At 32.3% G+C, this 27,984-nt stretch overlaps 1 protein-coding gene across 3 annotated transcripts in view; it reads left to right on the top strand.

Annotated features, from left to right (window-relative positions):
* Nucleotides 1-27,984, top strand: part of LOC127879568 (vascular endothelial growth factor receptor 1-like) — a 100,635-nt gene that overhangs the window by 51,382 nt on the left and 21,269 nt on the right. The window contains exon 1 of one of the 3 annotated variants that reach the window (XM_052426508.1): nt 25,664-25,947. The exons of the other annotated variants lie outside the window; for them this stretch is intronic. Within the exon in view, the coding sequence (XP_052282468.1) occupies nt 25,866-25,947 (82 nt within the window). The 5' untranslated portion in view covers nt 25,664-25,865. Of the gene's footprint in view, nt 1-25,663; nt 25,948-27,984 lie in introns of those variants that run through there. 3 annotated transcript variants of the gene reach the window in all.

Genomic DNA, 27,984 nt, shown 5'->3' with positions numbered 1-27,984 from the left:
ATCTGTGCAAGTCCATGTCATAGAACCAATACAGATAATGAAATGACTTGTCTGAATGGGAATCAAATTCACGGTGAGGTGCTGAATTAAAAGGATTATCTGAACTGGAAATTGCAAGTTTTAGTTAAACTTTGATCGAGATAAGTTTATATTACACTGCAAAGCATAACGCATTTTTTAAGTAACTTTTATAAATGAGTTCATAATAAATGTTTAAATAGTGTTGACTTTATATTCGTTTTGATTTTCTTGTTAAGGACCCGTTTAGTTAAATAGTTTAACTGTAAGTTATAAGTTTATACGGTTCATTACTTATAATTATTTTACTTCATCTTTTCTTTGTGTTGAAACCATTTCATGTTTACCAGGTTCATTTCGTACATATTTCTGTTTGTATGGGCAATTTTTTTTTTTCTCGAGAAATAAAAGCGTTGGTACATTATGCATTTTATTTTCATTCAAAAATAACGCATAATACGACGATCCTCGCTTAAATTAAACCGTAATATCAGCTTAATAGAACTAAATAAGTGAAAAGAATCGTTTTTGCATCTCGTAAGCCAATTTCATGCAGTCATTTTTATGTAGTCGATCAAATACAATTGAATACGTATTGCAAAGGTGAGAGTATTCATAGTGTCGCCACTCATTTTCTCAAACAAAGTAAGTTTTACTATCAAAGAAAACATAATTTGGAGCAATTAAAGTTAGTAATAATTTAACTACGAACTTTCCAATACAGCTGTTAACATGCTAGAGCAATTTTATTAGGGTATATTTAATTAATGTCTGTTCAGTACGAGATCATTTCTATTTCAGTTTAATTTGCAAGGGGTACATATTGTACAACGCCGTATATCTGTAACATGTTATTATGGTATACATGATATGGAACCATATTTAATGCGACAAATGAGATAAATACATGTACATCATATAGAAAATACAATTTAAATACAACCTTGATTGGCGATATTACCTACACAAGAATTCCAATTGTATAAATAATCAATAAATTATCATGTTTTTAAAATAGGACATACATAATTTTTCTTACAGAGGAATTTGTTAGTACAGTAATTCGATTGTACTTATCAGTTTATCGGACATTCATGTAAATGACTGAAATATTGTAATGATAATTTCAACACTCAATAATCGTGACATAGCATAAACTTCGAATTCGATTATCTAAAATACTATTCAAATGTTAAACCAATAGCATTTAAAATAATTTATCTTAATAAAAAATAAATAAACTTATCAGGTTCATATTAAATTTACATCCTAGGTCTCACATTGGTAAAGAACATTTTACTAGACTTAACTGGTTGCCTATTGAAAGTCGAGTAAACCAGATCACACTTTGTCATGTTTTTAAAATAAGCTCTAAGTTGGCTCCGCTATATATGGAAGATAATTTTACTCCAGTCAGTAATATTCACAATAAGAATACTAGGTTCAGAGTTAGAACACAGTCAGACTCTCCTAATACTGATCTAAACATGCATGATTGCAATAGGTTTGCCATTCCAAGGGTCAAGGGTTCTGGCAAAAAGTCATTTGCTTTCAATGGGTGTACTCTCTGGAACTCTCTTCCTCAGCATATCAGAGATGCCAAAAGTATTCCATCTTTTAAACACAGTGTTAGGGAGCATTTTTTAAGCCAGATAGATTTTTAATGTGCATCTCTTTAAGATTTTTTACTGTTGATTTAACTTGAATGTCAATATAGATAGATTTATTGTGTCTTATCTAGTTGCTGTATGATTATTCTTTAGCTTGGCAAATAATTTTATGTTAATTTTTAAACACTTAAATTGTGATAACTTCTTAATAATTGTCTAGTCTAGGACTTATCAGAATATATTCTATGCATTTAGGTTAGTGTAACTTAAATATGTTACATGTCTTTCATTATTATTCACTGTGATATTACTATATACTGTGATATAAAACGTTGTCTCCTATGTCATACAATATTATAACTAAAGGACCACAATGGAAATAAGGGTTTAATTGCAAACCCTTTATTGTGCAATCCTTAACGTATAATGTTGATTGACATGGCTTTGTTTATACATGCAGGTTGTTTTTTATTACTTATTGTGTGTATATAACATGCTGCCATGTAAATCTATGCATTTTATGTTGAAATAAATCTATCTATACTTTCATTCTTGCAATACCAAAAGACGTATTTAAAAAATACTTTTAAATAAATACGTTGTGTAACATTTCAATGTGGCGAAACGAAACTGGCATGCTATTGTCTTAATTAAAACATAAATAGGTCATGAAAAAGTTAAATTAAAAACTGCATTACAAGACATAAAAAACAGTGTACCCAAAATGTATTAACGAGGTTAAGTTAACGGGAAAAAATTTAACATTGCTGTCAAAACATTTTACTTGAACCTAAGCAACTCTTTGGACTAAGCAGTGGGCTAATCAGGTATACTTTAGGACAAGTAGTCCGTTAATTTCTTGTAAGTTTTATCTAGCCATTTGCATTCTCGTTTTCAAGATATTTAATAAGCAACAACTATATGGCTAAACGATACTAACACATATCTCAGGAAGGTATTGGCATTCATTACAAAATACCTGAACTTGTTAATTGTAAGCTTAAATGTTGCGAGATCATTATTATCTGTGTCAAAGTGATACATGTGTACATGCTTAATTGATATAAATTACAGAAATGTTTTGCCGCGTTCAAATTATAGCAATAAGCTGCGTACTGTCTCACACAAGCGAAATTGTTTTCAGCTTTAAAATGTCAATATTTGGCAATCCGTTAACGTCAGTTAGCAACACCGCCATTACAATCGGAGAATTTGAAATGACAAGTTTGACCTTAAATACATACATGTTTAGGTCAGTGTTTTTGACACATTTATTGTAAAATTAAAAGAGTTAATGCACGATTGTGTATGTTTTTCTTAAGCATAGTAATGGCATATATATTAAACAAAGTGATAAATTAACTAGCTAATCTTGGACGATACTTGAGCGCTAATGAGTACCGGTATTTCAATAAATTGGTGTTTATTTTTACAAAAACGTGAATTATTTTAAAACACTTACACATAAAAACAACGTGTGTCCCTAGTTTACACGCATCTACACCAACTGATTAACTATATCATTCAAACAACGCAAGTATGAGAAAAATGTGTTTGTCAGACAAACAATATTTAAGACGTTATGTTGTTTCACTATATTTATTTTGTTTTGATTCTTTTGACATGATGTATTCATTACGAGCCAATCTGTAATGAGACGTAAAGTGCTTAAATGCGGTCTACCTATTTGCTCATCGGTTAATAATGTTATCATACAAATATCAAAAATGTATTGGATTCAATAGTAATACGTTTTAGTTTCAGGCAATTTACAGAAAAGGAATGATAATAGGAATAAGTTACGATGTGCGTAAAATTCCCTGCTTTTTATTGAGTCGCAAAAGTCGCTGACGTAGGTTTCAATCAAATTTATTTTTCTCTGTAGTGTTGTTTGTATTGTCCTGTATTCAGTGTTTATATGCGTCGTTTTCATTGTTGCGAAGTTCGTATTTTTCTCTTATTTATTCTTATCTAAAGGCAGAGACAACATAGCGTAAATAATTAAGGCCATAGCCGCATTCAGATTCTATCAAAATCCATTATAGAAACAAATTAGAATGTGTGATGTCGACGGTTATTAACTTGTGAAATCAATATGAATGCAATTAACTATTGTCAATGTGACATAATAGGATATTTCGTGTAGGATATTTCCTTTAGCCTCTACGTTATAATCCTTTCATGCGCTTGAGCATGTAGTTAGAATGTGTATAAACACGTAATGTATCGTGAAGCCATGTTGTTAATTTCAATATAATGTTGAATCCGGACAGAACATGGCCCGGATGACGTTATAAGATTCTTTAAAATGAAATTCATATTAACGAGGCATTAGTGTAAAGAATCAAACTTAAATAATAAGCTTGCGATTAGATTATCAATACGTATATATTCACGGTTAAGAGAGACTTTAGACGAGTAGTATATGCATGCAATGTTCTCCGTGGATGGCACATCGTTTAAGGTTCAAACTCGCACCATCAGATTTCATCAAAAGAAACGTTTGGAGTAATACATTTCGTTTAACATGTTTCGCTGCCACAACGCTCGGTAATGCGCAAAAATGTGTTGATTGATCGTGCAGTGTATGCGGCTAGTCTGAAAATTAATTAAAAGCACAACACTTTTGAACGGTTACCGCGTATGTAATAGACGCAGTGTAAAAACGGTAAGAATCAGTGTATAAACAATCAATAGGTAAACACATGTTGCATATTATGTATGTTTGTTGGTAACCTGTTTTTATCTTTCACTAGTCTGAAACAATACTATCCAAATGATTGGGGATGTGGTAAAATAAATGCAAACAAATAATATAAATTCAATATTCTGATATATAATCGGATATAATACACGTTGTTATTAGGATCGCTGTGTAAGCTAAGTAAACTCAACTCAAGCACATAAGAATGTGTGACTTCGCAGACCCATTACACACTGATATTATTTTCATCAACAATTTCTCACAAAATAATTGTTAACACATTTAATCGAAACTAAATGCTTCCAATTTACAATTGTAGTGCTTGTTGTATTTACAATGATTTGAAAGAATTAAATACATCTCCCCGGTATGAGCAGGCGCATTATTTAAAAATGAAATGTAGTGTTGGAAATATGAAAAGTGTGTGTAATTTTCATATTTTACGCGATAACCATGATAAGCTATGTAATGAACATTTCCCATATTAAAGAAATTATGCACAACATTTACCTTGCATTTCTGTGTTGTTTGTTGTGTAGTATGTTCGTATTTCCAGCATAAAGAGCTATATATATATATATATATATATATATATATATATATATATATATATATATATATACATTGTCTACTAATTAAGACCTCTGAAGAGTAAATTCAGTGAATCTCAACATCGGCATTATGCATTATTTCAAAGGTCCCCCAAAAATGGATGATTATTATTTCCGAGATTGTAGTACAAAACATTATTCAAGTACAGACGGAAATCCATTAAAATGTGATACTACTAGGGGCAAATTACATCTAAGACGGATACAAATTAATATACAGATCAATCTCCTAGTATGTGGTTATCTCCGCCGTCTGTCCGTCCGTCCGTTCGTCATGGCCACTATATCCTCCTACACTATTATAGTGTTTAATCTAGAAGGGTAGAGGGGCATGGCGCATGACTTAAAAAGGGCATTACGCACGGCGATTCTCTTACAAAGGGCACATTGGGTGTTTCAACTTTTTGAAACTTTTAATCACAGCTTAAAACTTGGCTTTATACATTTTAAATGTTATTTTCGTGAAAAATTCACGCGAACTGTATTCTTAAAATACACAGCTATTGTGTTGACATGTGCATTTATATTATTATATGTTTGGAAAACATTCAAATCGAATGCAAAACACGAAAATGTAACTGATCATGGCAGCTCTAAACTGAAATTAAATTTAATTCCAGATTTTTATGACTAGCGTGCATCGGATTTGCGCAATGACGTCACATTTATGCTCTCGTTGTTTCCGAATGAAAAGGTTAAATAAACCAGGGATGTATACAAACACACGTTTTCGTATACGTCCCTGAATAAACTAAATAACATGTGTTTCGTAATGCCTTTAATAAATGCCACTTTTTTAACTATAAATCTTGTCTTTATTCATTAATTAATGATACATTAAACACAGAAAATTTCAAACAGCGTGAACTTCGGCTAATCATTAAGTAATACAAATCTTTTCCGTCACGGCACTTGTGTTTTACGAATATTCTGATATTAACAAAAGATGTCGGATCATTTTAGTTTTAATAACAATACGTAACGTCGTTCATTTAGGTAAATTTTATTTGTACCTCATGTAAGTGAGCGAAAAAAAACAGTCATACGCGACGACTGAATAACAACTATTGCTGGTTTATTTCAGATAAATAGTATGCGCCAGAAGTTTGGGTCGTCGTTGTTTGTCATTTAGAAACCTGACTATCATTAATTCGTGGACACAAAACCCACGCCGTTTTCATAAGAACATACTCATTTTTCGGATTGGTTTCCATTGAAAATGCCGCTTAGCCAATCAAAATGACGTATGCATCACACAAAAATGCCTGGCGGAGTTAAATTGTCGTATTTGGATCTTATACCAACTCGCGAAATTAACCGCTACGGGATAATTATTGATTTTTACAGCACCTTTTGAGTAATAGGCCCTCTTTTATTGCGTAATACGCAGCCATGCATTAATATGCGCGTCTTGGGGACACCGAGATAACACGATTGCAAAAGCAGATAAGACTTGATACATATGGATCTAGATAAAAGGGCGCGTGGCCCTAATTGGCTTTGAAAGGGGCAGTGTTTCGCTCCGAAAAAAGCGGCATGGCGGGGCGCCACGCTGATTAGGCCTGGATAAAACACTATATTAGCACTAGAACCTTGACACTTAAACACATGGTAGCTATAAGCATATGTGCGATAGTGCACTATTTGGAATTTTTATCTGACCCCTGGGTCAAAAGTTATGGGGGTTGGGGTTGCGATGGGGCCGGGTCAGAGATTTTCACTTATATTTTTAGGTAATTTTACATTAACGTCTTCATCTCTACACCGATTTACTTCAAATTGATACTGAACATCGCTAATGACAATTCGGTCAATCTCAACTATGCATGGCCCCATTACAAACCCTGTAACGCCCCGGTCCACATAGACCACGCCCACCAAAAATTGAGTTTTAACATCACTTATTCATTTATTCACCAACTGAATTTAAATTAATACTGAACATCTCTTATGAAAAAACGGTCTATTTCGACCATCCATGTCCACATTACCCACTCCAGGGCCCCGCCCACATAGGCCACACCCACCCACAATTGCCTTTTACTATAACGTTTTCATTTCTACACCGTTTCACTTCTTATTGATACTGAACTTCTCTCATGACAATACGGTCAATCTCAACTATGCATGGCCCCATTACCAGCCCTGGGGGGCCCCGCCAACATTGACCACGCCCACCCAAATTTTGTTTTAACATAACTTCATTTATTCACCAATTGACTTCAGATTAATACTGAATATCCCTTATGACAACACGGTCTATATCGACCATCCATGTCCACATTACCCATCCCGGGGCCACACCAACATAGGCCTTGCCCACCCAAAATTGCCTTTTAATATAACATCTATGCGGCGTGGGGATACGCGTCGTCCTCTACCGCGCAACTTCTAGTTTTAGATGTTGCTACCGCATACATATTGATTTTTAAAGATTTTCAACCCGTACATTAGGTTGTCTATACGAATGATTTATTTTCACTACTAGTTGCTTCATAACTTCATACAAAAAGTGTGCACAAATCTAAACAATTGTTATAAAAAAATACTATTTCAGCGTGTTATATCTCATATCATTCAGCATCGTTGAAATACACTATATATTCCAGTACAGTAAAGTCTTTTTATATATTTACATGACGTAATTTGAGCTTGCCACCTTGGAACAGTAATGCGATATGTTTATAAATCATATCACATGACAAATACAACTATTTTCATAAGAGATGTGAGAATCACTTTTAATTAAGTCATGATTAATTTCTAAAGGCCTTTTTCTTTGAAGTGGCAATGTTACAACACGGATACATCAATTACAAATTGATATAAAATGTATGCATTCCATGTTTTCTTTCATACTGGTTACACCAATTCTCGTTTATTGTTTGGAATGTTGTACTTTAAGGAAGGGAATGAAAACGTATGAATCCTGTCTGATAGGAAGAAACGCTAGAAGATATATGACATTTGTCTCAACATTTGCACTGATAAAACTATTAATAATGGCAACTGTTCTTTTCTTAAGGTAGGGGATAGTGATATGTTTGTCTCGAGATGAAAGAATCAACACATAAATACACCACTAGACACTGACACTTAAACGAAGGACTGTTAAAGGCTTATGATACATTTAAGACGGACACCAATTTGCGTATTTAATTATTTAAAAAAATCGATATGAAAACATTGATATACATTATGTACGTTGAACAGAAACTGGCCTCTGACTTTTTGACTCATAGATATGTAATTTTCAGATGTAAAAAAGATTAAAACAAAATAGTGTAAAAAGATTGTTAAGTATGTAATGAGCTTGGTGTGTGTCAAACAGAAAGTGTTTGTATGTATGTTTGCAATAATATGTTGCAGTTAACGCTCGTACAAATTGTATAACACGTGATCACGTATTTGCATATACATAACATTGATTGTTAAATTTCTTCTGCTCTCATGAACATTCATTTATTTTAACAATGCAATGAATCTCAATACTTAAGTTAACGGAAATCTAATACATTATGTGCTCGAACAATGCGTCGTGTTTACAAGTTGATAATGTTTAAGACAAGAAATTGTTTAAAACAATCTGCACGAAATAGCAATATATTTATAATATTCGCTTTTGCTATATTATTGAAAAACTAAATAATGCTTTGAAAAGGTACGCCTAATAATTGAATTATATTCATTCATAAATATGCCTAACAATCCCATCACCTTTTCAAACGTTTTCGCTGGATATAATTTTTAGATTTCGAGGGCACACTATCGTTGCGGTTGTCTATGATTTACAAACAATTTGTTACAAACTGGTTAAGGGGAAATACCAAGAATGTGTTTTCGATGTGCATATTTTAAGACAAAAGTACAAAGACGTGTATTTTGAAAAACCATATACTCAATGCAGATATGTCAGGTATATTTCTTTTAGTACAACGACAATCACAGTTGGCACGGAGTGTATATTGACAGGAGATGAATCGAGTATTTGACCCTTACTGTAGTAAATTCAATCTTATGCAAAAACTATTCATCCGATTTTATTGGTTTATACGTTATCTTGTTGCTTATTAATTCCTCTTTCAAAAAAATTTAACTTTTAGTATATTCCCGTTGTTATTAATGGATTTATAGCGAGTTAACCACAAGAAATACACATTTTATGTTTTACCACCGCGCGTTTTAACGTGTTGTGGCTATCGATCTTTTACGATTAGCGTACAGCGAAGCGCCGAGGTTATACATTTTGATGTACCCACTCACGTCTTTTGTTAAATTATAGTTTCATTTCTCGGCCGATTTTGACAAATTATATATCATTTGAAAGCTTACGTTACGTAGTAAACAGATATATCAATATATAATAAGTTTTTCTTCTGATTTCGACAGCCCGGCGAGTTATAACTTTAACTTTTGCAAATATCATACCGTTTTGGAGTTTTAGAATCTAGATTTACGGTTGACATGTTCGTACTTAATACCAATTTGTAGCGTTTATATTTGGAGTTCAGTTTTAAAAATTACATCTTGCTTAGGAGAATAGAATTCTGTATACGATAGAAAAAAAAATTGTTTAAAAACGAAAGTAATTAAGGAATGAAGGCGGGAAAATGTAGCGCGCGTTCCTAACGCACTGAACTGATGCTACGGTCTTGGCGATTATGCTTTTGTTTAGAAACCGGCCATTGAATTTCTTTTGCCATCTTATTATATTTTTTATGGAATATATTGTAGTATTTTGTTCACGAAACATATCAATAAAGCTTATTATAAATGAATCTTAATAAATTAACGATTTCAGCTCTTGTTTATAACACAGAAAGGGTGTAAAATTTATGATGAAACAGCGTATATAGCGGACCCTCTCGATATTATTCGGCTTTGCATGCATACTTGAAATAAAATGGGTGTCAAAAACATTCATCGTTTGCTGTTTATTATCAACAAGGTAATTATGTATAATTATTTGAAATGTTATTTACTTTAAATTATCAATTTATTACAGATTCTTAAAAATCACGGTCCGTGTTACGCGGGTCATTTCGTATTTTGACATCAGGGCATCATGTCCAACTATTGAAAATCAGATTTTTTTTCACCGGGACGATGACGGCTTGGATTTAGACAGGCAGACAGATAGTTTATTCAGACTTAAACAACAGTACATCGTCTTCAACTCAAATATATAAATTATTTTTAGACGAATTGTTAGGTGATTACACATATAGCAGTGATGATTCTGAGAATGTTGCCATGTTTCTTATCCGTGTAATCTAGAGTCCATGGTTTGAGCATTTTTATCGCGGTGTTCAAAAAAGATATCTCAATAATCTTGTTTATTGATAGATCTGTGGTTTTATTGCCCCTGTGTTCAGCACAAACCAATTATCTCGTTATGATCAGAAACTGTGCCGACCAATACTAAATAACACTATGGTGTCATACGCCACAGCAGGGACCTATACTTGTATATTGGTCCCTAACCACAGGTGGCAATGTCTGGTCAGATTACACTTTTTATGATACCTCCATGTCTTATCGTGGTATTAGTGGTCATTTCTTGGAGTAATGTAACGCCAAATACTCAATTTTGCGTTTATAAGATATGTAGCGTATTGAAAACATTTATAGTCATCTGCCCATACAGATTGCCATAAACTTAATACTGTATAGATGTCAGCCAGCTAAATTACAATAATTATAAGTGCTTAATACCTATACATGTACATTTTAAACATTTAAAAAATCTAATACTTAACATTTAACGTATTTAGCGGGTACCGGTAAAAAAAACTCCGTCATTTCGTAGTCCTATAAAGAGTGTATGGTAGTGTACGGAACAACATCATTAAAAACAGCATTCTCATTTGACCACAACGGGGTTAAATAATCTTTCCGAAAAATACAAATAATACAGAGTTTTAATTTAGAATTCTATATATTTATAACTCTGTTAACTTATAAAGATATTTCAATATACATGCATAGACAGTTGACCGTGATTTTCAAGAATCTTTAAATAATTTTAATTAATTGATAATTTATGGTTAATAACCTTTCATATAATTTTACATAATTACCTTTTTGATAATAAACAACAAACGATGAATGTTTTGACACCCATTATATTTGAAGTATGCAAAGCCGAAAAATATCAAGAGGGTCCGCTATACATTTGTATACGCTGTTTCATCAAAAAATTAAAACCCTTTCTGTGTTATAATCAAGAGCTGAAATCGTAAATTTATTAAGCTTCATTAATACTTAGCTTTATGGATATGTCTCTAGAACAAAATATTTCAATATATTCCATAAAAAATATAATAATCGTGGCAAAGGAAATTCAATGGCCGGTATCTAAACAAAAGCATAAGCGCCATCAGTTCGGTTCGTTAAGACCGCGCGCTGCTTATTTCCGCCTTCATTCCTTACTTGCTTTCATTTTTAAACCAATTTTTTTTCTATCATATACAGAATTCTATTCTCCTAAGCAAGATGTTATTTTTAAAACTGAACTCCAAATATAAACGCTACAAATCGGTATAAAGCACGAACATGTCAACCGTAAATCTAGATTCTAAAACTCCAAAACGGTATGATATTTGCAAAAGTTAAAGTTATAACTCGCCGAGCTGCCAAAATCAGAAGAAAAACTTAATATATATTTATATATCTGAAAACTACATTACGAAAGCTTTCTAATGATATATAATTTGTCAAAATCGGCCTAGAAATGAAACTATAATTTAACAAAATACGTGAGTGGGTACATCAAATGTATAACATCGGCGCTTCGATAAAAGATCGACAGATACGACACGGTCAGGTGACTTAGACACAACAAGATATTTGGCGTAACGGTCCCGTTTCATATCCGTGTAATCTAGAGTCCGTGCAGTTGGTTTCTACATGTGATTCTAAACGTTTTTATGTGCATGTGTTGAACCTAAAATATAATGATACTCGCTCTAGAATAACCCGTTATTTATGCAAGTATCGTCACAGATTAGCCCGTATATCCGCAAATGCTTATCAGATAAGCCGTCTTTCGTTTAAGGGAAGTCTTATTAAAACGAAAATCCAGTGTAAGCGGAACGTTCTGTCCCAGATTAGCCTGTATGGACGGACATAAATTAAGCACGGTTTTCCAAGAGACCGGCCCGTACAGTTTAAGCGTGTTGCTTCGGTTCTGTTAATCATCGGAGAATGCTTTGTGGAAAGAAAATATAAAGCACTGAACTGCTTAATGGACATCTAATTGGAACAAAAACAAGTTTAATATGTTGAGGAGTGGTAAAAAGTAAAATGGAAAAGCCATTAGGGATGCGTAAACGAGTATCTCTTATGTATACACGTTCTATGCAGGTACTTTTAACCCTTATAGTCCACGAAGTGAACGCCATCATTTTGGATACTCAGGACTACCTGTGAGTTTTAATCTTGATAAAGAATATCAAATTATCGTAAAATGTAGCTTTGCAAAATTTGAAAAAAAGTGTATAGGAACAGTAATTGTTTAGTTATGGTGTTATTTCTTATTTATAATCACACTCAGAGAGTCAAACCATGACCTATATTTATTCTAAGTTGCAAAATTCTGCGGGGAAGTATCAAGTATGCAAATATTGAAATTCATAACTGTAGGCGTGTTGTCACAGTTGGAAAGTGTACAGAAAACGTAACCTGCTAAGGTAAGACTTTGGATAACAGCATCGCAGTGTGGAAATCTGTCTTCGTGGTGTTAAAGTAAAATTAGGTGCTCATTAGTCTAATAAAGTTTATATGAACAGTTGAGTGTCCGATCGTTCTGATTGAATATCATTGATTATGTTCTCTACTTTTCCGTATTAATACAAAGTAAGGAGTGTCATGTACATAATGTTACGACCAGAGCAGTATACGTGTTAATCTCACTTGATATGGGAACAGGGATTTTGCAATCCACAAAGTGATTTGTTTATTTTGTTTCTAGTTTAATGCTTTTGTTCTAGTAAGGGTAGATGGACTTTTTTGGTTAGATTCATTTTCAATAAAAAATCAATTAAATGTGAATATAATATAATGTGAATCACCAGCGGAAGCGTTAATAAAATCCTTTACCACTTTGAAACAATGAGCAAGTACACACAAAACATAGCGCAACACACTAAATGATGCAATAAACCGGTTTAACCGACTAAAAAATTGCATTATATCTTTAATTTGTGTCTAAGTCTAGACGCTATTTAATACTGAGGGTTTAAAATCCAATTAAATAACTGTCGTTTCATCCAATATAATATTTTTCGTTGCAATATTATTACATAATTTATATAAATAAGCATTAATATGTTAGCTATTTATAAACGGCTAAACATAATCTAGAGAATTGCGGTCCATCTACAAGCGTAGTGTATATCATTTCGTAACGTACTGGTATACGGTTCACAGGTTTACCTACACAAATGATACGATTTAACTCTTTTAATAATCAACACCATGTGTTTATAATAAGCCTAAATACCCGATGCATTAACAAGCAACGGGAGTGCATAACACCACAACAGTGAGCATTATATGCAGTCTATGTAATAAATACATTCGCCGTTTTCGCAAGTAGTGAGGTACTGCAATAACTATGATATAGTTTGAAGTTGTGATATAGCAAAATCTATACCTGTTCGTTAATATCAATAAGTAAAATGTACCCAAATAGTTCTAGTGGGCGTATAACTGATCAAAGTAAAAGAGAGACCAATTTTAATACGAAACATATTTACGACTTAGTTATGTTTAATCATAAAGTTTCGCTGAAAAAAAATCGTTGATATGGTTAATAACTTCCATATATTTAAAGTAAAAACGCATTCATATGAAATATGTATTATACCAACTTAAAGTAATTAAATGATAAATAAAAAAACTTAAACATTATATATTTCATTGATCATTTAAACTAAACACTGTCCGTATCGACTTTATTTTAAATATTTTACAATTATAATAAATTTAAAGGAAATTATACGTGTTTACAGTAACAGTTACAAACAATAAAAATAAATGTAAACTTTCAAGTACATTCGAATGCTTCAAACACTCCCAAATCAATATAAATGTGAATGTACAAACTACTTTATGGGGTCACTTTAATCAATCAACACATATATCCATTTATAAATTTTATCAATATTGTTGTTTGTTTTAATGGGATTGTAATTGTTCAAATTAACAAGTTGGCGAAACCCTCAAATATATACAAACTGTTTGAATCACAATGTAGTTCATTTACATGTGCGATGAATAACATCATGCAGTCCAAAACGAAACTCAGTCCATAAACTATTTAAGTTTTTTAAATGTAAAAAGATTGTCAATCGCATTAATGCAACAGAACACAAAGACTCCATAGTTACAAAAATACATCGAAACATTGTACCCCTAATAACGTGTTGCTATAGACAGCGATACAATAAGCTTAGAATTTTAACACAATGTGAATAATACCATTAGGATAAACGGTTAATGAATTATACGTTTTTAATATCTCGACCACTAGGACACTCTCAATATGTGTTGACCTTCTACTAATATGTTGATACTGATACTGTTATTTTGCACTACATAAGAGCCGTTAGATATTTAATGGTAAATAACAGAAGGATACATTACTTAACAGCTTATGTGGTATAGATTTGAAGTTGACTTGTTGTGTATGCCCTGAACTATACACGATACTCTGAGCTTTTAAACACAGTATTCGAATTTATCAACAGTCCTTTATAACAGTGAAATGCAGTTTAAAAATCGGCTTATGAGGTATGAGATTAAACCGAAGTTTTACCCCTGCATATAAATTAATGAACATGATTCGATGCTTACTCCTTCTCCTCAAAACTGCATATGAACATAGTATTGTTTGTAATAAAATGTTAAGTTATTACGCTAAAAAAGTATGTGAATAATTATATGGCAATAAATGTACTGCATAAGATTGCTTGTTGCTCCATTGTATGCATTTTATGTATCTGTTTATGGAATGATTCAATGTTGCCACATACTCGTTTTATTTCACATCGATTTACCTAATGTGCATGCTGTTCTTATAATGCCAACAAGAAGATATAGACAGTCGAGTTAGTTTTTGATTGTCATCACTATCCACGTTTCAAATCGTTCGGCGATCCGAAAAATCAAGTATGTCTTAAGTCAGCAAAGTACATATATTCAAATGTAATATGCGAGCGTTCCTAGCTTTCGAAATAAGCAACACGTGCATCTCCTGCAATTATTAGCGATGTCTTTCTGAATACTAACATTTGGAAGAATTGTACGGTCTCCAAACAATTACAAAGATGAAATTGTGGCAGTGAATTTCAATGAGTGACAATGAAATATACAAATTAACGTTATGACTATCAATATAGAACACCATGCATACAGTAGAAAAACAGTAACAATCGAATAAAATAATCAGCAATGTCTTCAGAATACTTGCTCATGAAAATTAAGCAAACATCATTTCTCTTTTATTAGGTTTGTCAAGTTCTCTGTTGAGTCATTTGCGTATACCACAATTGAATTCTCGATTAGGTAGGCTTCCCATGAAGCCACATTTGAATGACGTCTGAATGAACCTCTTGTGTGTGGCTCAAAATAACATAAGAATGCTACGTGCATTTGTTTATACAATACACCGACCATATCAATTGAGTGGTAATGTCTCTAACATATAATTCACTGACTTGTTTTATTGCAACCCTGAGGCTGGCCATTGTCTAGATGTGACAACAATATAAGCCGCCACCTATTCAAGATCAAACTTGTGTACGTACCGAGTGTACAGATGGGACACACTTTTATTGCGACGCGCAACGCATAACGAAACCGATGCTTGTAGGTGGCATAAAACAGCATGTTTCACGCAAACATATACATGTATATGCAAAACGATACGATTAATATTATACACTTAAACGGATAAACGTTTTGGAATAAAACCGCTGTCTGATTGTATAGAGGAGGAGTATATGCAATGACTGTTTCCGGTACTGCTCAATGACGAAAGGAATGGTGTTCATAAGTTACGGAATACCGTAAGTGCCATCTTGGCTACACATTAAAAGCCAGAGGGCGACAATGCAATAGTGCGATAGAACGATAGCGACGATGCGATAGTACGATGGCGACAATGCGATAGTACGATGGCGACAATACGACAAAGCGATAGTACGATGACGACAATGCGACAGTGCGACAATACGATGACGACAGTACGATAGTACGACGGCGACAATGCGATAGTCATATCGTACTGTCGCCATCGTATCATTGCATTGTCAGCATCGTACTATCGCGTTATCGTTTTGTCGCCATCGTACTATCGTAATGTCGCCATCGTATTGTCTCACTGTCGTCATCATATTATCGCATTGTCGCCATCGTACTATCGAACTATCGCAGTTTCGCCATCATACTATCGAAATTTCGCCATCGTATTGTCGCACTGTCGTCATCGTTTTATCGCACTGTCAGATTGTCGCACTGACGCCATCGTTCTATCGCACTATCGCATTTGTTGCATTGTCGACATCGTACTATCGCACTGTCGTCATCGTATTATCGCACTATCCCATTGTCGCATTGTCGCCTTCGTACTATCACACTGTCGCCATCGCATTGTCGCACTGTCGTCAACATATTATCGCATTTTCGCCATCGTACTATCGCGTTATCGTACTGTCGTCATCGTAGTATCGTATTGTCGCACTGTCGTCATCGTACTATCGCATTGTCGCAATCGTACTATTCGCACAATCGCATCATCGCCCACTGGATTTTAATGTGTAACAACGAAAACACTAACGGTATACCGTATTATTCCGTAATAAGTATAAACATATATCTACATTCCGGTCCTTTTTAACTATTTGGTGTCAACGTAAATTAAATCAAATATTTCCTGAATCGCATAACCATGACCAGAAGAGTATCATATGGAACATACATCTACTGATATAATCGGGATAATGATATGAATGCTACACGCATTCATCAATATGGATGTTTGATATTTAACTCACAGCTAATACGTATTTGCATAATTTAATGATTTGAATAATATCAGCTTCAATGTTTGTGACTTATATAAATACTTGTATTTAATAAAAACACATTCGTTTGTCCTCATCTTTAATATTTAGAAAAAGCAGGTTATATTTGCCATATCATTAATCAAAAATTTATATTTAAAGGCATCAGATGTCATATAAGTCAGGCATCATAATGCTTTCTCTCAAAACCATCTAGACCGTCTATATACCATGTGATTAATAACCCTACAATGCACCAGACCAATTTCTTATTTATCTGTAATCTGTTCAAGTCCCTGTAATAGAACCAATACAGATAATGAAATGACTTGTCTAAATGGGACTCGAATTCACGGTGAGCTGCTGAATTAAAAGGATTTTCTCTTATGTGTTCTTATTAAAAAGCAGATAAATCCTGGCGTAAATATTAAAGACCGTAGCCGCATTCAGATTTTATCAAAATCATTTATAGAAACAAATTAGAATGTGTGATGTCGACGGTTGGAAACTTGTGAAATCAATATGAATGCAATTAACAATTGTCAATGTGACATTATAGGACATTTCGTGTAGGATATTTCCTTTTGTCTTTACGTTATAATCCTTTCATGCGCTTTATCATGTCGTTATAATGTGTCTAAACACGTAATGTGTCGTGAATCTATGTTGTTAATTTCAATATAATGTTGAATCCGGACATGCAGGTTTGTTGATAATACCCTGATCTGTTAAATTAGAACATAGCCCCGGGGGACTTTATAAGATTCTTTAAAATGAAATTCAAGTTAACGAGTTATAAGTGTAAAGAATAAAACTTAAATAATATGCTTGCGATAAGATGATCATTACGTACATATTCACGGTTAAGAGAGAATTAAGACGAGTAGTAAATGCATATAATGTTCTCCGTGGATGGCACATCGTTTAAGGTTCCAACTTGCAGCATCATATTTCATCATAAGAGACGTTCGGTTACGCATTAGGACATTTTCGTTTAACGTATTTCGCTGCCAAAACTCTTTGTTATGTGCAAAAAAGTGCTGATTGATTGTGCAGTGTATGCCTTTAATCCGGAAAACAAATAAAAGCACATCTCATTTTAACGTTTACCGCGTTTGTACTAGACGCAATGTTAGACGGTTATAATCAATGAATGAGCAAATAACGGATAATATTAATATTATTCAATATTATTATTGAAGAAACATTACACACTCATATGATGTACATTTAGAATTTATCTGAAGACAATGGTTGACGCATTTTATTGAAAAATTACTTCCAATTTGTTAGCGCTTGTTGTATTTACATCGATATGAAAGAATTGCAACTCAGCGGTATGATTATGTGCACTGACGGTAAGTGTACTGTAGTGTTGAAAATATAAACAGTGTTTGTAATTTTCATATTTAATGCGATAAAATTATAAGCTTAACATAGGACGTTTCCCATATTTAAGAATTTTTTTTTTTTTAAATTACCTTGCATTTCTTTGTTGTTTGTTTTGTGTTATGTTAATATTCTCATCATAAACTGCTTATTATATATAAGTAAAACTTGTATACACTGTCTGTTAATGCAGACCGCTAGAGAGTATATTTAGTGCTTCTAAACATTGGCTACGATAACAATATGAATTATATCAAAGGTTATTCTATTATGTAAGATTATTTTTCCGTGATTGTAGTAACAACAACATTACTCCGGTACAGACGGAAATCCATTAAAATGTGGTACTACTAGAGGCACAATACATCTAAGACGGATACACATTTACATACAGATCACTCTCCTCGTCAGTTTTGGCATTTAAGTAATGCTTGTAATATTTGGCAAATATATGTTCGTCTAGTCTTGTTTTTCATTCCAATCACGATATTAGTATGGAGCAGTATCTCTTGTAGGATTGTTATAATATTATGAAGGAAGTAGTGTATGACATATGCTTATTTATCGTTAACGACAAATATGCTGACTAGACTATCTAGTTTGTTTAGATGAGATGTAATATTGACGACGTATTGATTTTCCGCAATGAAATGCAGATGTTCAGTATCGTACTATCTTGTCATATTACATTAATAGTATGATCCAACTGTACTTCTAATCGCGTAATCTACTGATCACACTCATGCGCATGTGTAGCCTTACTATCACGCCTTACTTCTGTTACACAGTGACTGGAACTCCTAGCATCAAATGACATGTGTATTGAGCTTGTGATATTAATTGTTTTGACCACTCTGATTTCGACGTTGTTTTCGAATGGAGCATGATAATGTTGTCGCTAAACATAATATGTTTAAAAGTCAAGTCTGTATGTACATCTGAGATTTTATTGTGCACTTTCAGAGAGTGAGTATTGCAAAAGCACCATATAATATATTATGTATTAAAAAGAGGTTTGTGAATTTACAGTTTTGTATATTAAGATACAGTATGTAATTAAGATGATCGTATATCTTGTTCAAATTGTTAAAACGGGAATAACTGCGAAAGCAAAAGACAACAAACTAACTATTTATGATTACAAACACGTCATGGAAACATTTCAAACTGGTTCTATTTTAGATATTTGTATCATAACTTCAAATTAAATATAAACTTACTAAAATAGACGTCCCTTAAATGATATTTCGCAGAACATTTTTCAATATTTTTTAAATGTTTTCTCATTAATTTTACAATTTAACACTTAGTATAATGTCACCTTTTTTATTTTGCAGTTAGTGATCACGTAGATGGATCATTTGAATTTATGAACTCGCAATTACAAAATATGAAATAAAGATAATAAGAGTCATCCAACAAAATGACGCGTACTCAACAGTGCTATGCCATAGAAGTGTTGTTCGCGTTTTTTATTGAAAAAATATTTGGAACTTTGTTAATTATGAAAACATTGACTGACAATTATACAATAGAGCAGTTAAGTTTGGACGCCATGGCAATGCATGTGCTCACATAGTTATTTGCACAAGAAAAAAAAACTTAAAATGCCGGTGGACAATTTTCTTTACAAGTAGGAAAAACTACTAGTACATGTAACTGGATGAAATGCATATGCTATTTCATACAGTATATGTAGTATATAATCCGCATACTGTAATTCAACCCCAAACGCATTCCAGACAATATCATATTAAATAATCGCACACCGTAAATGGCAGATATGTGCATAAAGGTAGAACCTATCTATATATTGATCAATTAGAATCAGAATCATTCGTGTAATATTATTTCATGCCCAACAGAACTATCATAGTCTGAGTACATTATATGGGTCAATGTTAGGTCCATCAAATCAAATTGTAAGACCACAATATGCAATATATTAACTATAGGTACGTTTTATGCGGCGCTATGTCTTGTCAGTAAACATAACATTGTGAGCGTATAACTAGATAGACATTATCTCGGTTATTCACGTGTTGATGTCAATGAAAACATATATTATATAAAATGATATAATTAACTGTTTGGCTAATTAATAACATTATGACACGAATAGGATAATACATTTCGATCGTTTGGAATCATATGTAAAACGTGTCAATTGGCATATATTCGTCTAGAAATTTCATCATAACATATTGAGGTAAACGTGTTGAATTTTGAATGGCGTATCCTAACCATTAAAATGGCCTACACGATATTAATCGAATTAAACGATAATATAAGTGTATACAATTAAACGATACCATTGTATATTAAATATCACACTTGAATCGGTCGTTGCATAATTACAAAAACAGGGCAAACGCGTTGAATTACAAAACGACCCAAACGACTAAACATATCAATTCAAATTGCCTGCTAGGTATAATTCGCAATTAACGACATTATTATTTTAACCCATTTATCCAAGTGCACTCTCCCATCCTTCTAAATTGGATCAATTTATTTCCAAAATTACGGATGTCTAGTATATTTATTTCTATATTTAGAATATTTCTTACAGAAATTTCTTTAAGCAAACAGCGTAGACCCAGATTAGACGCCGCATTATGCTGTTTGCCAAGGCCTTTTTTTAGACGCTAGGCATAAATGGGTTCATAAAATTTACCGATTCAAGGGTTTATTCAAGGTAACACTTGAGTTGGTCATTGCATAATTTAAAAAAACGACGACTGACGGATTCAGGTAACGTAAAGGTTGTTTGATTTGTATGTACATTTAATAGGTGGCAACAGAATCGTGAGTTCTACACTGTGTCGTAGGTTTACATTTTATGAAGTGTTAAAAATTATTACCCATTTAATCGCTAAATACTTAGATGTATTTTTAATGTATGCTATATTTGGTTAAGTATATAGACATTGTAATTAATTTTGATTTATCAACAATTTACACAATCCGCACAATGTAATTGATTGATAATTACAGATTTGTATTATACCTGTCATATTAATAAAATTTATTTTCGAATACTATGCATTTTAGGGTTGGCAATAAATTCGATTACATTGTACATGATAAAATTAATACTGTTTATGATGATGACGATTACTGTCCAGATAACACTCCTGTAAGGGCCTCAGTTGATATCTCAATAAATAGCCATGGATTAAAATTACTTGATTTATGTAAATCTACGTGTTTACGTATTGCTAATGGTAGAGTTGGTAATAGTTGTAAACAAACTTTTTATTCCAATAACGGTACATCTGTAATTGATTATTTGTTGGCAAACGAATACAGTTTTTCTAGTATATCTGATTTTACCGTCCATGATTTTAATGAATTTAGTGATCACGCCCCGTTACATTTTTCATTATTATGTAACAATGTCTCAGCTGAGTACAAGTCTCACACTGATGTCAAGTATAAATGGGACGATGTGTTACGAGGTCAATTTCGCTCAGGTATTATTTCTAGGTTACCTGTATTCAATTCTATTGTACAGCATGTAGATTATTCAAGTAGAACGGCAATCAATGATGTTTTGAATAGATTTACTGAAACCATTCGCAGTGTTGCGGACCCGTTATTTAGTAAAACATACGTTTATAACACTAACCCTAGTTTTAATGTAAATAGCTGTATTAAGAATGCAGACTGGTTTGATAACGAGTGCGATACTGCACGAAATGTGTACCACGACGCTCTACGTATTTTTAACTCAAGTAAAACTGATATAAATAGAGAACTTTTATGTACCTGTAAGAGGATTTATAAGGACTTAATTCGAAAGAAGAAAGCATGTTGTTATAGGCAAAAAATGATTGAGATTGAAAATTTAAGAAAACACAAACCAAGGGACTTTTGGCGTTTTTTCAAATCTAAAAATAGAGTTATTAAAAATAAAATATCTTTAGAAGAATTTACAAAGTTTTTTGAAAACCTAAGTAGTAATATATCAGATGTTTGTAATATTGAAGCAGAGGATTTCTGCTTAAATAATGATTTTAACTTAGAAAATTCTTCATTTCCTGAACTTGACTTGCCTATATCTGTTGAGGAAGTTCGTAATGCGATTAAACATTTAAAACGTAATAAATCATCGGGTAGTGATTGTATGTTGAATGAATATTTTCTTGAATGTAGTGATATTTTATCTACCCATTTATGCGATGTGTTTAACGGTATTTTTGTATCGGGCTTTTTCCCAGATAAATGGACAGAAGGGGTTATAATCCCTTTGCATAAAAAGGTTCAGTTAATGATGTAAATAACTATAGAGGGATTACCTTAGTTAGCTGTTTCTCAAAATTATTTACCACGATTTTAAATAAACGCATTGAAACTTTTTGCAATGAAAACACTATTATTTCGGATGCGCAGTTCGGATTTAGAAAAGGTTATTCAACTGTTGATGCTATTTTTATTCTGATGTCAATTGTTCAAAATTATTTGAATGAAAATAAACGTTTGTATGTTATTTACGTCGATATGTTAAAATGTTTTGATAGTATTTACCGCGATGCATTATGGTTGAAAATGTTTAAGTCTGGTATACAAGGTAAATTGCTTTGAATAGTGAAGGATATGTATGCGAATGTTAAGTCACGTGTTAAATCATGTTCATCTTATTCAGATTATTTTAGCTATGCGGTTGGACTGAGGCAAGGGGAGGTAATGTCGCCGATCTTGTTTTCTTTATTTGTCGAAGATCTTGAACTTTACTTACAAGATAGCATTAACTCTGGTTTGAGTATAGATGATATTGTGTTGATTTTATTACTTTTTGCCGATGACATGGCTATTTTAGGCAAGTCACCTGCTGAGGTCCAATCACATTTAGATAAATTGTATGTATACTGCAATGCTTGGGGGCTAAATGTTAACACTGCAAAAACTAAAATAATGGTTTTTCGGAAAAGAGGGGGATTAAAAGAAAATGAAAAATGGTCATACAATGGTAATTATATCGAAGTTGTTGATAACTTTAACTATTTAGGCACGGTGTTGAATTATACTGGAAGTTTTAAATTAAACCAAGAACATTTGGTTGGTAAAGCCCTTAAAGCATTGAATACATTATTGTTTAAATGCAATGAATTTGACATAAAACCGAAAATATTTTGCCAGTTATTTGACTCTTTTGTGGGTTCTATATTAAATTATGCCTCGGAAGTGTGGGGTTTCACGAAGTCAGATGATATAGAACGTATACATTTAAAATTTTGCAAACGCTTGCTGCAGGTGAAAATAAATACATTTAATGTTGCTGTTTATGGAGAATTAGGTAGATATCCATTGTATATAAACAGATTTGTTAAAATTATTAAATATTGGTTTAAAATTTTGAGAAATGAAAATATCATAATGCAAAATGTGTACAAACAAGCCTTGAACGATTGTAATAAAGGTTATACGAACTGGGTCTCAACTGTCAAGAGCATGTTAAATTATTTTGGATTTGGTTATGTTTTTGAAAATCCAAACGTTGTTCAAGTTAATAGTTTTATTAGCGAGTTTAAATGTAGACTTGTTGACAATTTTAAACAAGAGTGGTACGGTAAAATGAATAATAGTACGGTATTAGATATGTATAAAGTTTTTAAAAGCTGTTTGGAATATGAAACATATTTAGACTCACTTCCTAGACGTCTGCGATTATTTTTTGTAAGACTAAGAGTCTCTGCACATCCTTTGAGAATTCAAACTGGCAGATACGCCCAAAATAACATACCACGTAATGAACGTTATTGTTTATGTTGCAATGACTTGGATTTAGAAGATGAGTACCATTTTATTTGTATATGCCGCTGTTATTCTGATTTAAGGAAAAAATTTATAAGCCGTATTTATTATGTAAACCCATCTGTATATAAAATCCACAAGTTATTACTTTCATGTGACAAATCAGTAATTTACAATGTATGTAAATATATAAAAGAAGCGCTTGTTATAAGAAATACGATTCTGAATAATACTGTTCCATAAGTTTCATTACCGCTTTGATAGTTGATTTGTATTTGTATTCCTAAATGTATATTTATGTTATGTAATGTTTATTTGTTATACCTAGTTACGTGACAGAAAATAATATGTAAACTTAAGTATGAAGACGATGTACTTGTGTATAAGTCTGAATAAACTGTCTGTCTGTCTGTCTGTCATTTTATTAAAAAAAAAGATTGCTGATCGTTAAATGCACACACTGTCGGTGTAATTATCATATCGGCGAGTTATATAATAGTTGCAATCATACGAATTATGCAATACATCCGCCAGATATTTATCAAGTTAAACGATTAACCTTAAATTAAAAGCCATATATTTAACCGGTACGTCAGTATATCACGCTGATAACGCCATGAAATCGATTATATATTTTTGACAGCAATAATGATGTCCTTATTCACGCATTGTCACAACAGTTAATGTAAAAATGTTGTTTTTTTAAACTGTTTTTTAAATGTTATATCGTAATATTTTCAGACTTGAATTTCTTCATTTAGTCTGAATTCGTTGTTAGAACAATATTTATGGATTAAAATGTTTGTACACTACTATTGGAATTGAATAATAAAACAAAATATACTTTTGGTGCACTATTCTAAACTGTAGAAATTAACAAGATGCATTTTTTGACATAGCCGTTTATTTAACATTACTGTCTTATTTGTGTGTTTTTCAACATACTTAAATGCGATTTTCGTTTTCTTAACTTACGTAGGCATTCCTTCATTAACGTACATTTCAAAGGTTATATTGCAAAATTCATGCTTGGCGGTACACATACAATAACAACGACTGGAAATTTATAAGCTTCAGGTATGCAAAAAATATATTTAAATGTTTTGCCTTTACCGTTCAGTGCAGTTAAGTTTACACAAAGAACGTTGTATTACTTAAATGTGTCTTTTCCGTCTGTCGAACATGATATTTGCATTACATATACAGCAAAACAACAGAGAGCTGAGCATACTGTTGATAATATTGCATTGTTATGATTGTATTATCTTTTTGCGCTTGCGGCGCTAGCCTAGTGGGCGAGCACAGGAATCCATTAAGAACCGGTTCCTCATTATTTCCTATACTGTAAGTACACTTGTGGTGTGGTGAGAACACACTGAGATCGACTCATAAGTAGCTGGATACCTGAAGGTCGAATTTTGCGTGTGCGTTGTTGTACAAAGCTTTGCTAAATGCATTCTGATTTACAGCAGTGTTTTGGAACGCACTTTTTGGATTTGTTTGAACTTGTGTTAATAAAAAGCAACATTGATACATTGGACGTAAATAGTTAATACGAGTTGTTTAACATATTTACAGTCGATAGCTTAAGCAGTTTTGACGTCGATTTAACAATTCGTTCAAGAAACGTCATATACAAATTAAACGTTTGGAAGTCGTAATAGTGTTAAATGAAAGGCGATATCAAATATTGACAAAGTAATTAAAAATGATAACAAAGTTTTGGATTAATTACAACTATCATTGGATTTTAATTTTAGTTTATCTTAACTCCATAAGTTCTGTAAAAGGTAAGACTTTATTATTGCATAAAATATATGTTTTATTTTATTTTCACTGTAATTGTATTTTAATTCATTTCATTTAAAAATAAAACTTACATAATTGTACTTGATGAACAAGTTATTAAAATTGACTAGTATTGTAATTAAATTGTCTTTAGATTGTTTGACAATATTTACCTTATACATTTAATATATGCGTGACGGAACTTGTATTAATATACATCAACACTTTTTTATTTTATTTTTGTTACGCCTGCGCTATATACCTATCTATTTTGTCTTTTCTGTTATGTCTTGCTTTAGCCAAATTATAATGTTAACTAATATTTTGGCACATGTTATTGGTGCTAATGTAATGGAATAGGACGAAATTTGTATGGACCTTCTGAGACACCGATACGTTCCAAAACAGATTTAAATCAAAGTAAAACCTTGTGCATTTCTGTTTTTATTTGTAGCAAAACTTTTGGGACGTTATTGATGTAATATTTATCACGTTTCTGTCTATATATTTTTTCCCAAATTTATAACAGTCAGCTTCAACCTACCAGAATCGCGCAGTTTTCTATTAAGTACATGTTTAATATGTCAACCTGACATTGCGCTTATCCAATGTAACCACAAACCAGTATGTAAAGAAGACGATGTTTTAATAACATTGTATTGCTTTTGCAAAGTTTTGTGTTTCCGGTGCTCAACAATGCTTACGTTATATACTAATGTTTACATGACGTAGTTATTACCAAATATAATTGAAGACTTAAAAACTTGTAGTCGATTTGTAAAATGGCATAGCGAAACAGTTCTAAGGTATGCACTTACGATCCCTCAAAGTGTAATGTAATAGTAATTTATCCCAATATGTTGCATGCTTCTCGACCACATTGTGTAGTTATATACCAGCCAAATAATGGCATTGGCATTGTTTACCGTGCAACCATGACACGCATAGATACACATAATAATTCAACAATTATTGCACCGTAAAGGGCATTAACATTTATTTATAGCAAGTGTTTCCTTTTTACGAACATGTAGGGCCCTTCTATCGCATTTGTTGCAGTGTTCTATATCATGCGTGGTTTGCATAGTGACGAAAGTGCATTATGAAATCTATACGATAAAAGGGTCTTTTATTTAATGTTTAATTTCATATTAATTCTTGAGGAAACGTACCGTATCTCTAACATTTACATAAACTCCATGATATTGCATTATAAAGCAATAACTTCGCATTCTTCACGTCTCATTATTTTAGTTATGTTCAAATCTCTTAGCGCATATCTCTTTTTTATTTATTTAATGTCGAATTGTACATTTAATGACATCAGATCTATTTGACTTTTGGGTCGATACAATTGGTTGTATTAAAATGTCTAGGGCGTGAGGTTACTTGCAAAAATGGGCGTCGAGATTGAAATGGGATGAAATGTCGAGAAAACACATGTATGTTTGGCAATCTATGCCATATCGTTAAAATGAATTGTATTAACACCTTGCTTGATTTTATACAGAACAGAACATGATTATTTAACACATACACTTTAAAATTTCTAGTGTTAAACAAAACAATAATAAAAAATACATGAATGTAGTACTGTAAGTGGATTAAGCAGAAATGTTATAAAATAGTTGTGGATTAACTTTACAGATAATTGAGCAAAACTCGTTTTAAATAACATGTTACCAGTGTTTATTGCGTCATATGGATGCTTTTTAATACTTGTATAATCATTAAGGTAAAACATTAATTGTATTTTGATGGAGTATGAATATAACAGTACGAATCCAAACCACATATAAGTTAACTAGCAATGGCACAATTACGAATTATAGCTGTACTTGTATAATATATATCAGCATATAGTATATAATCAGTAAGTATAAAATATAAAATAATAATTATAATTTTGAAATATAACAATCATTATAATTTCGAAGGAGCACACACTATACATTCGAATCACAATCCCATAATGAAGTATCATTTATTATCCGGTACTTGATTTTATATAGGGATACAGGTGGCTATTTAATGATTCT

This window comes from Dreissena polymorpha, chromosome 4, assembly GCF_020536995.1.
Source record: "Dreissena polymorpha isolate Duluth1 chromosome 4, UMN_Dpol_1.0, whole genome shotgun sequence".
In the NCBI taxonomy this organism is placed as follows: Eukaryota; Metazoa; Mollusca; class Bivalvia; order Myida; family Dreissenidae; genus Dreissena; species Dreissena polymorpha.
Note: the sequence above shows the minus strand (reverse complement) of the source record. Positions and strands in the feature narration are given on the sequence as shown.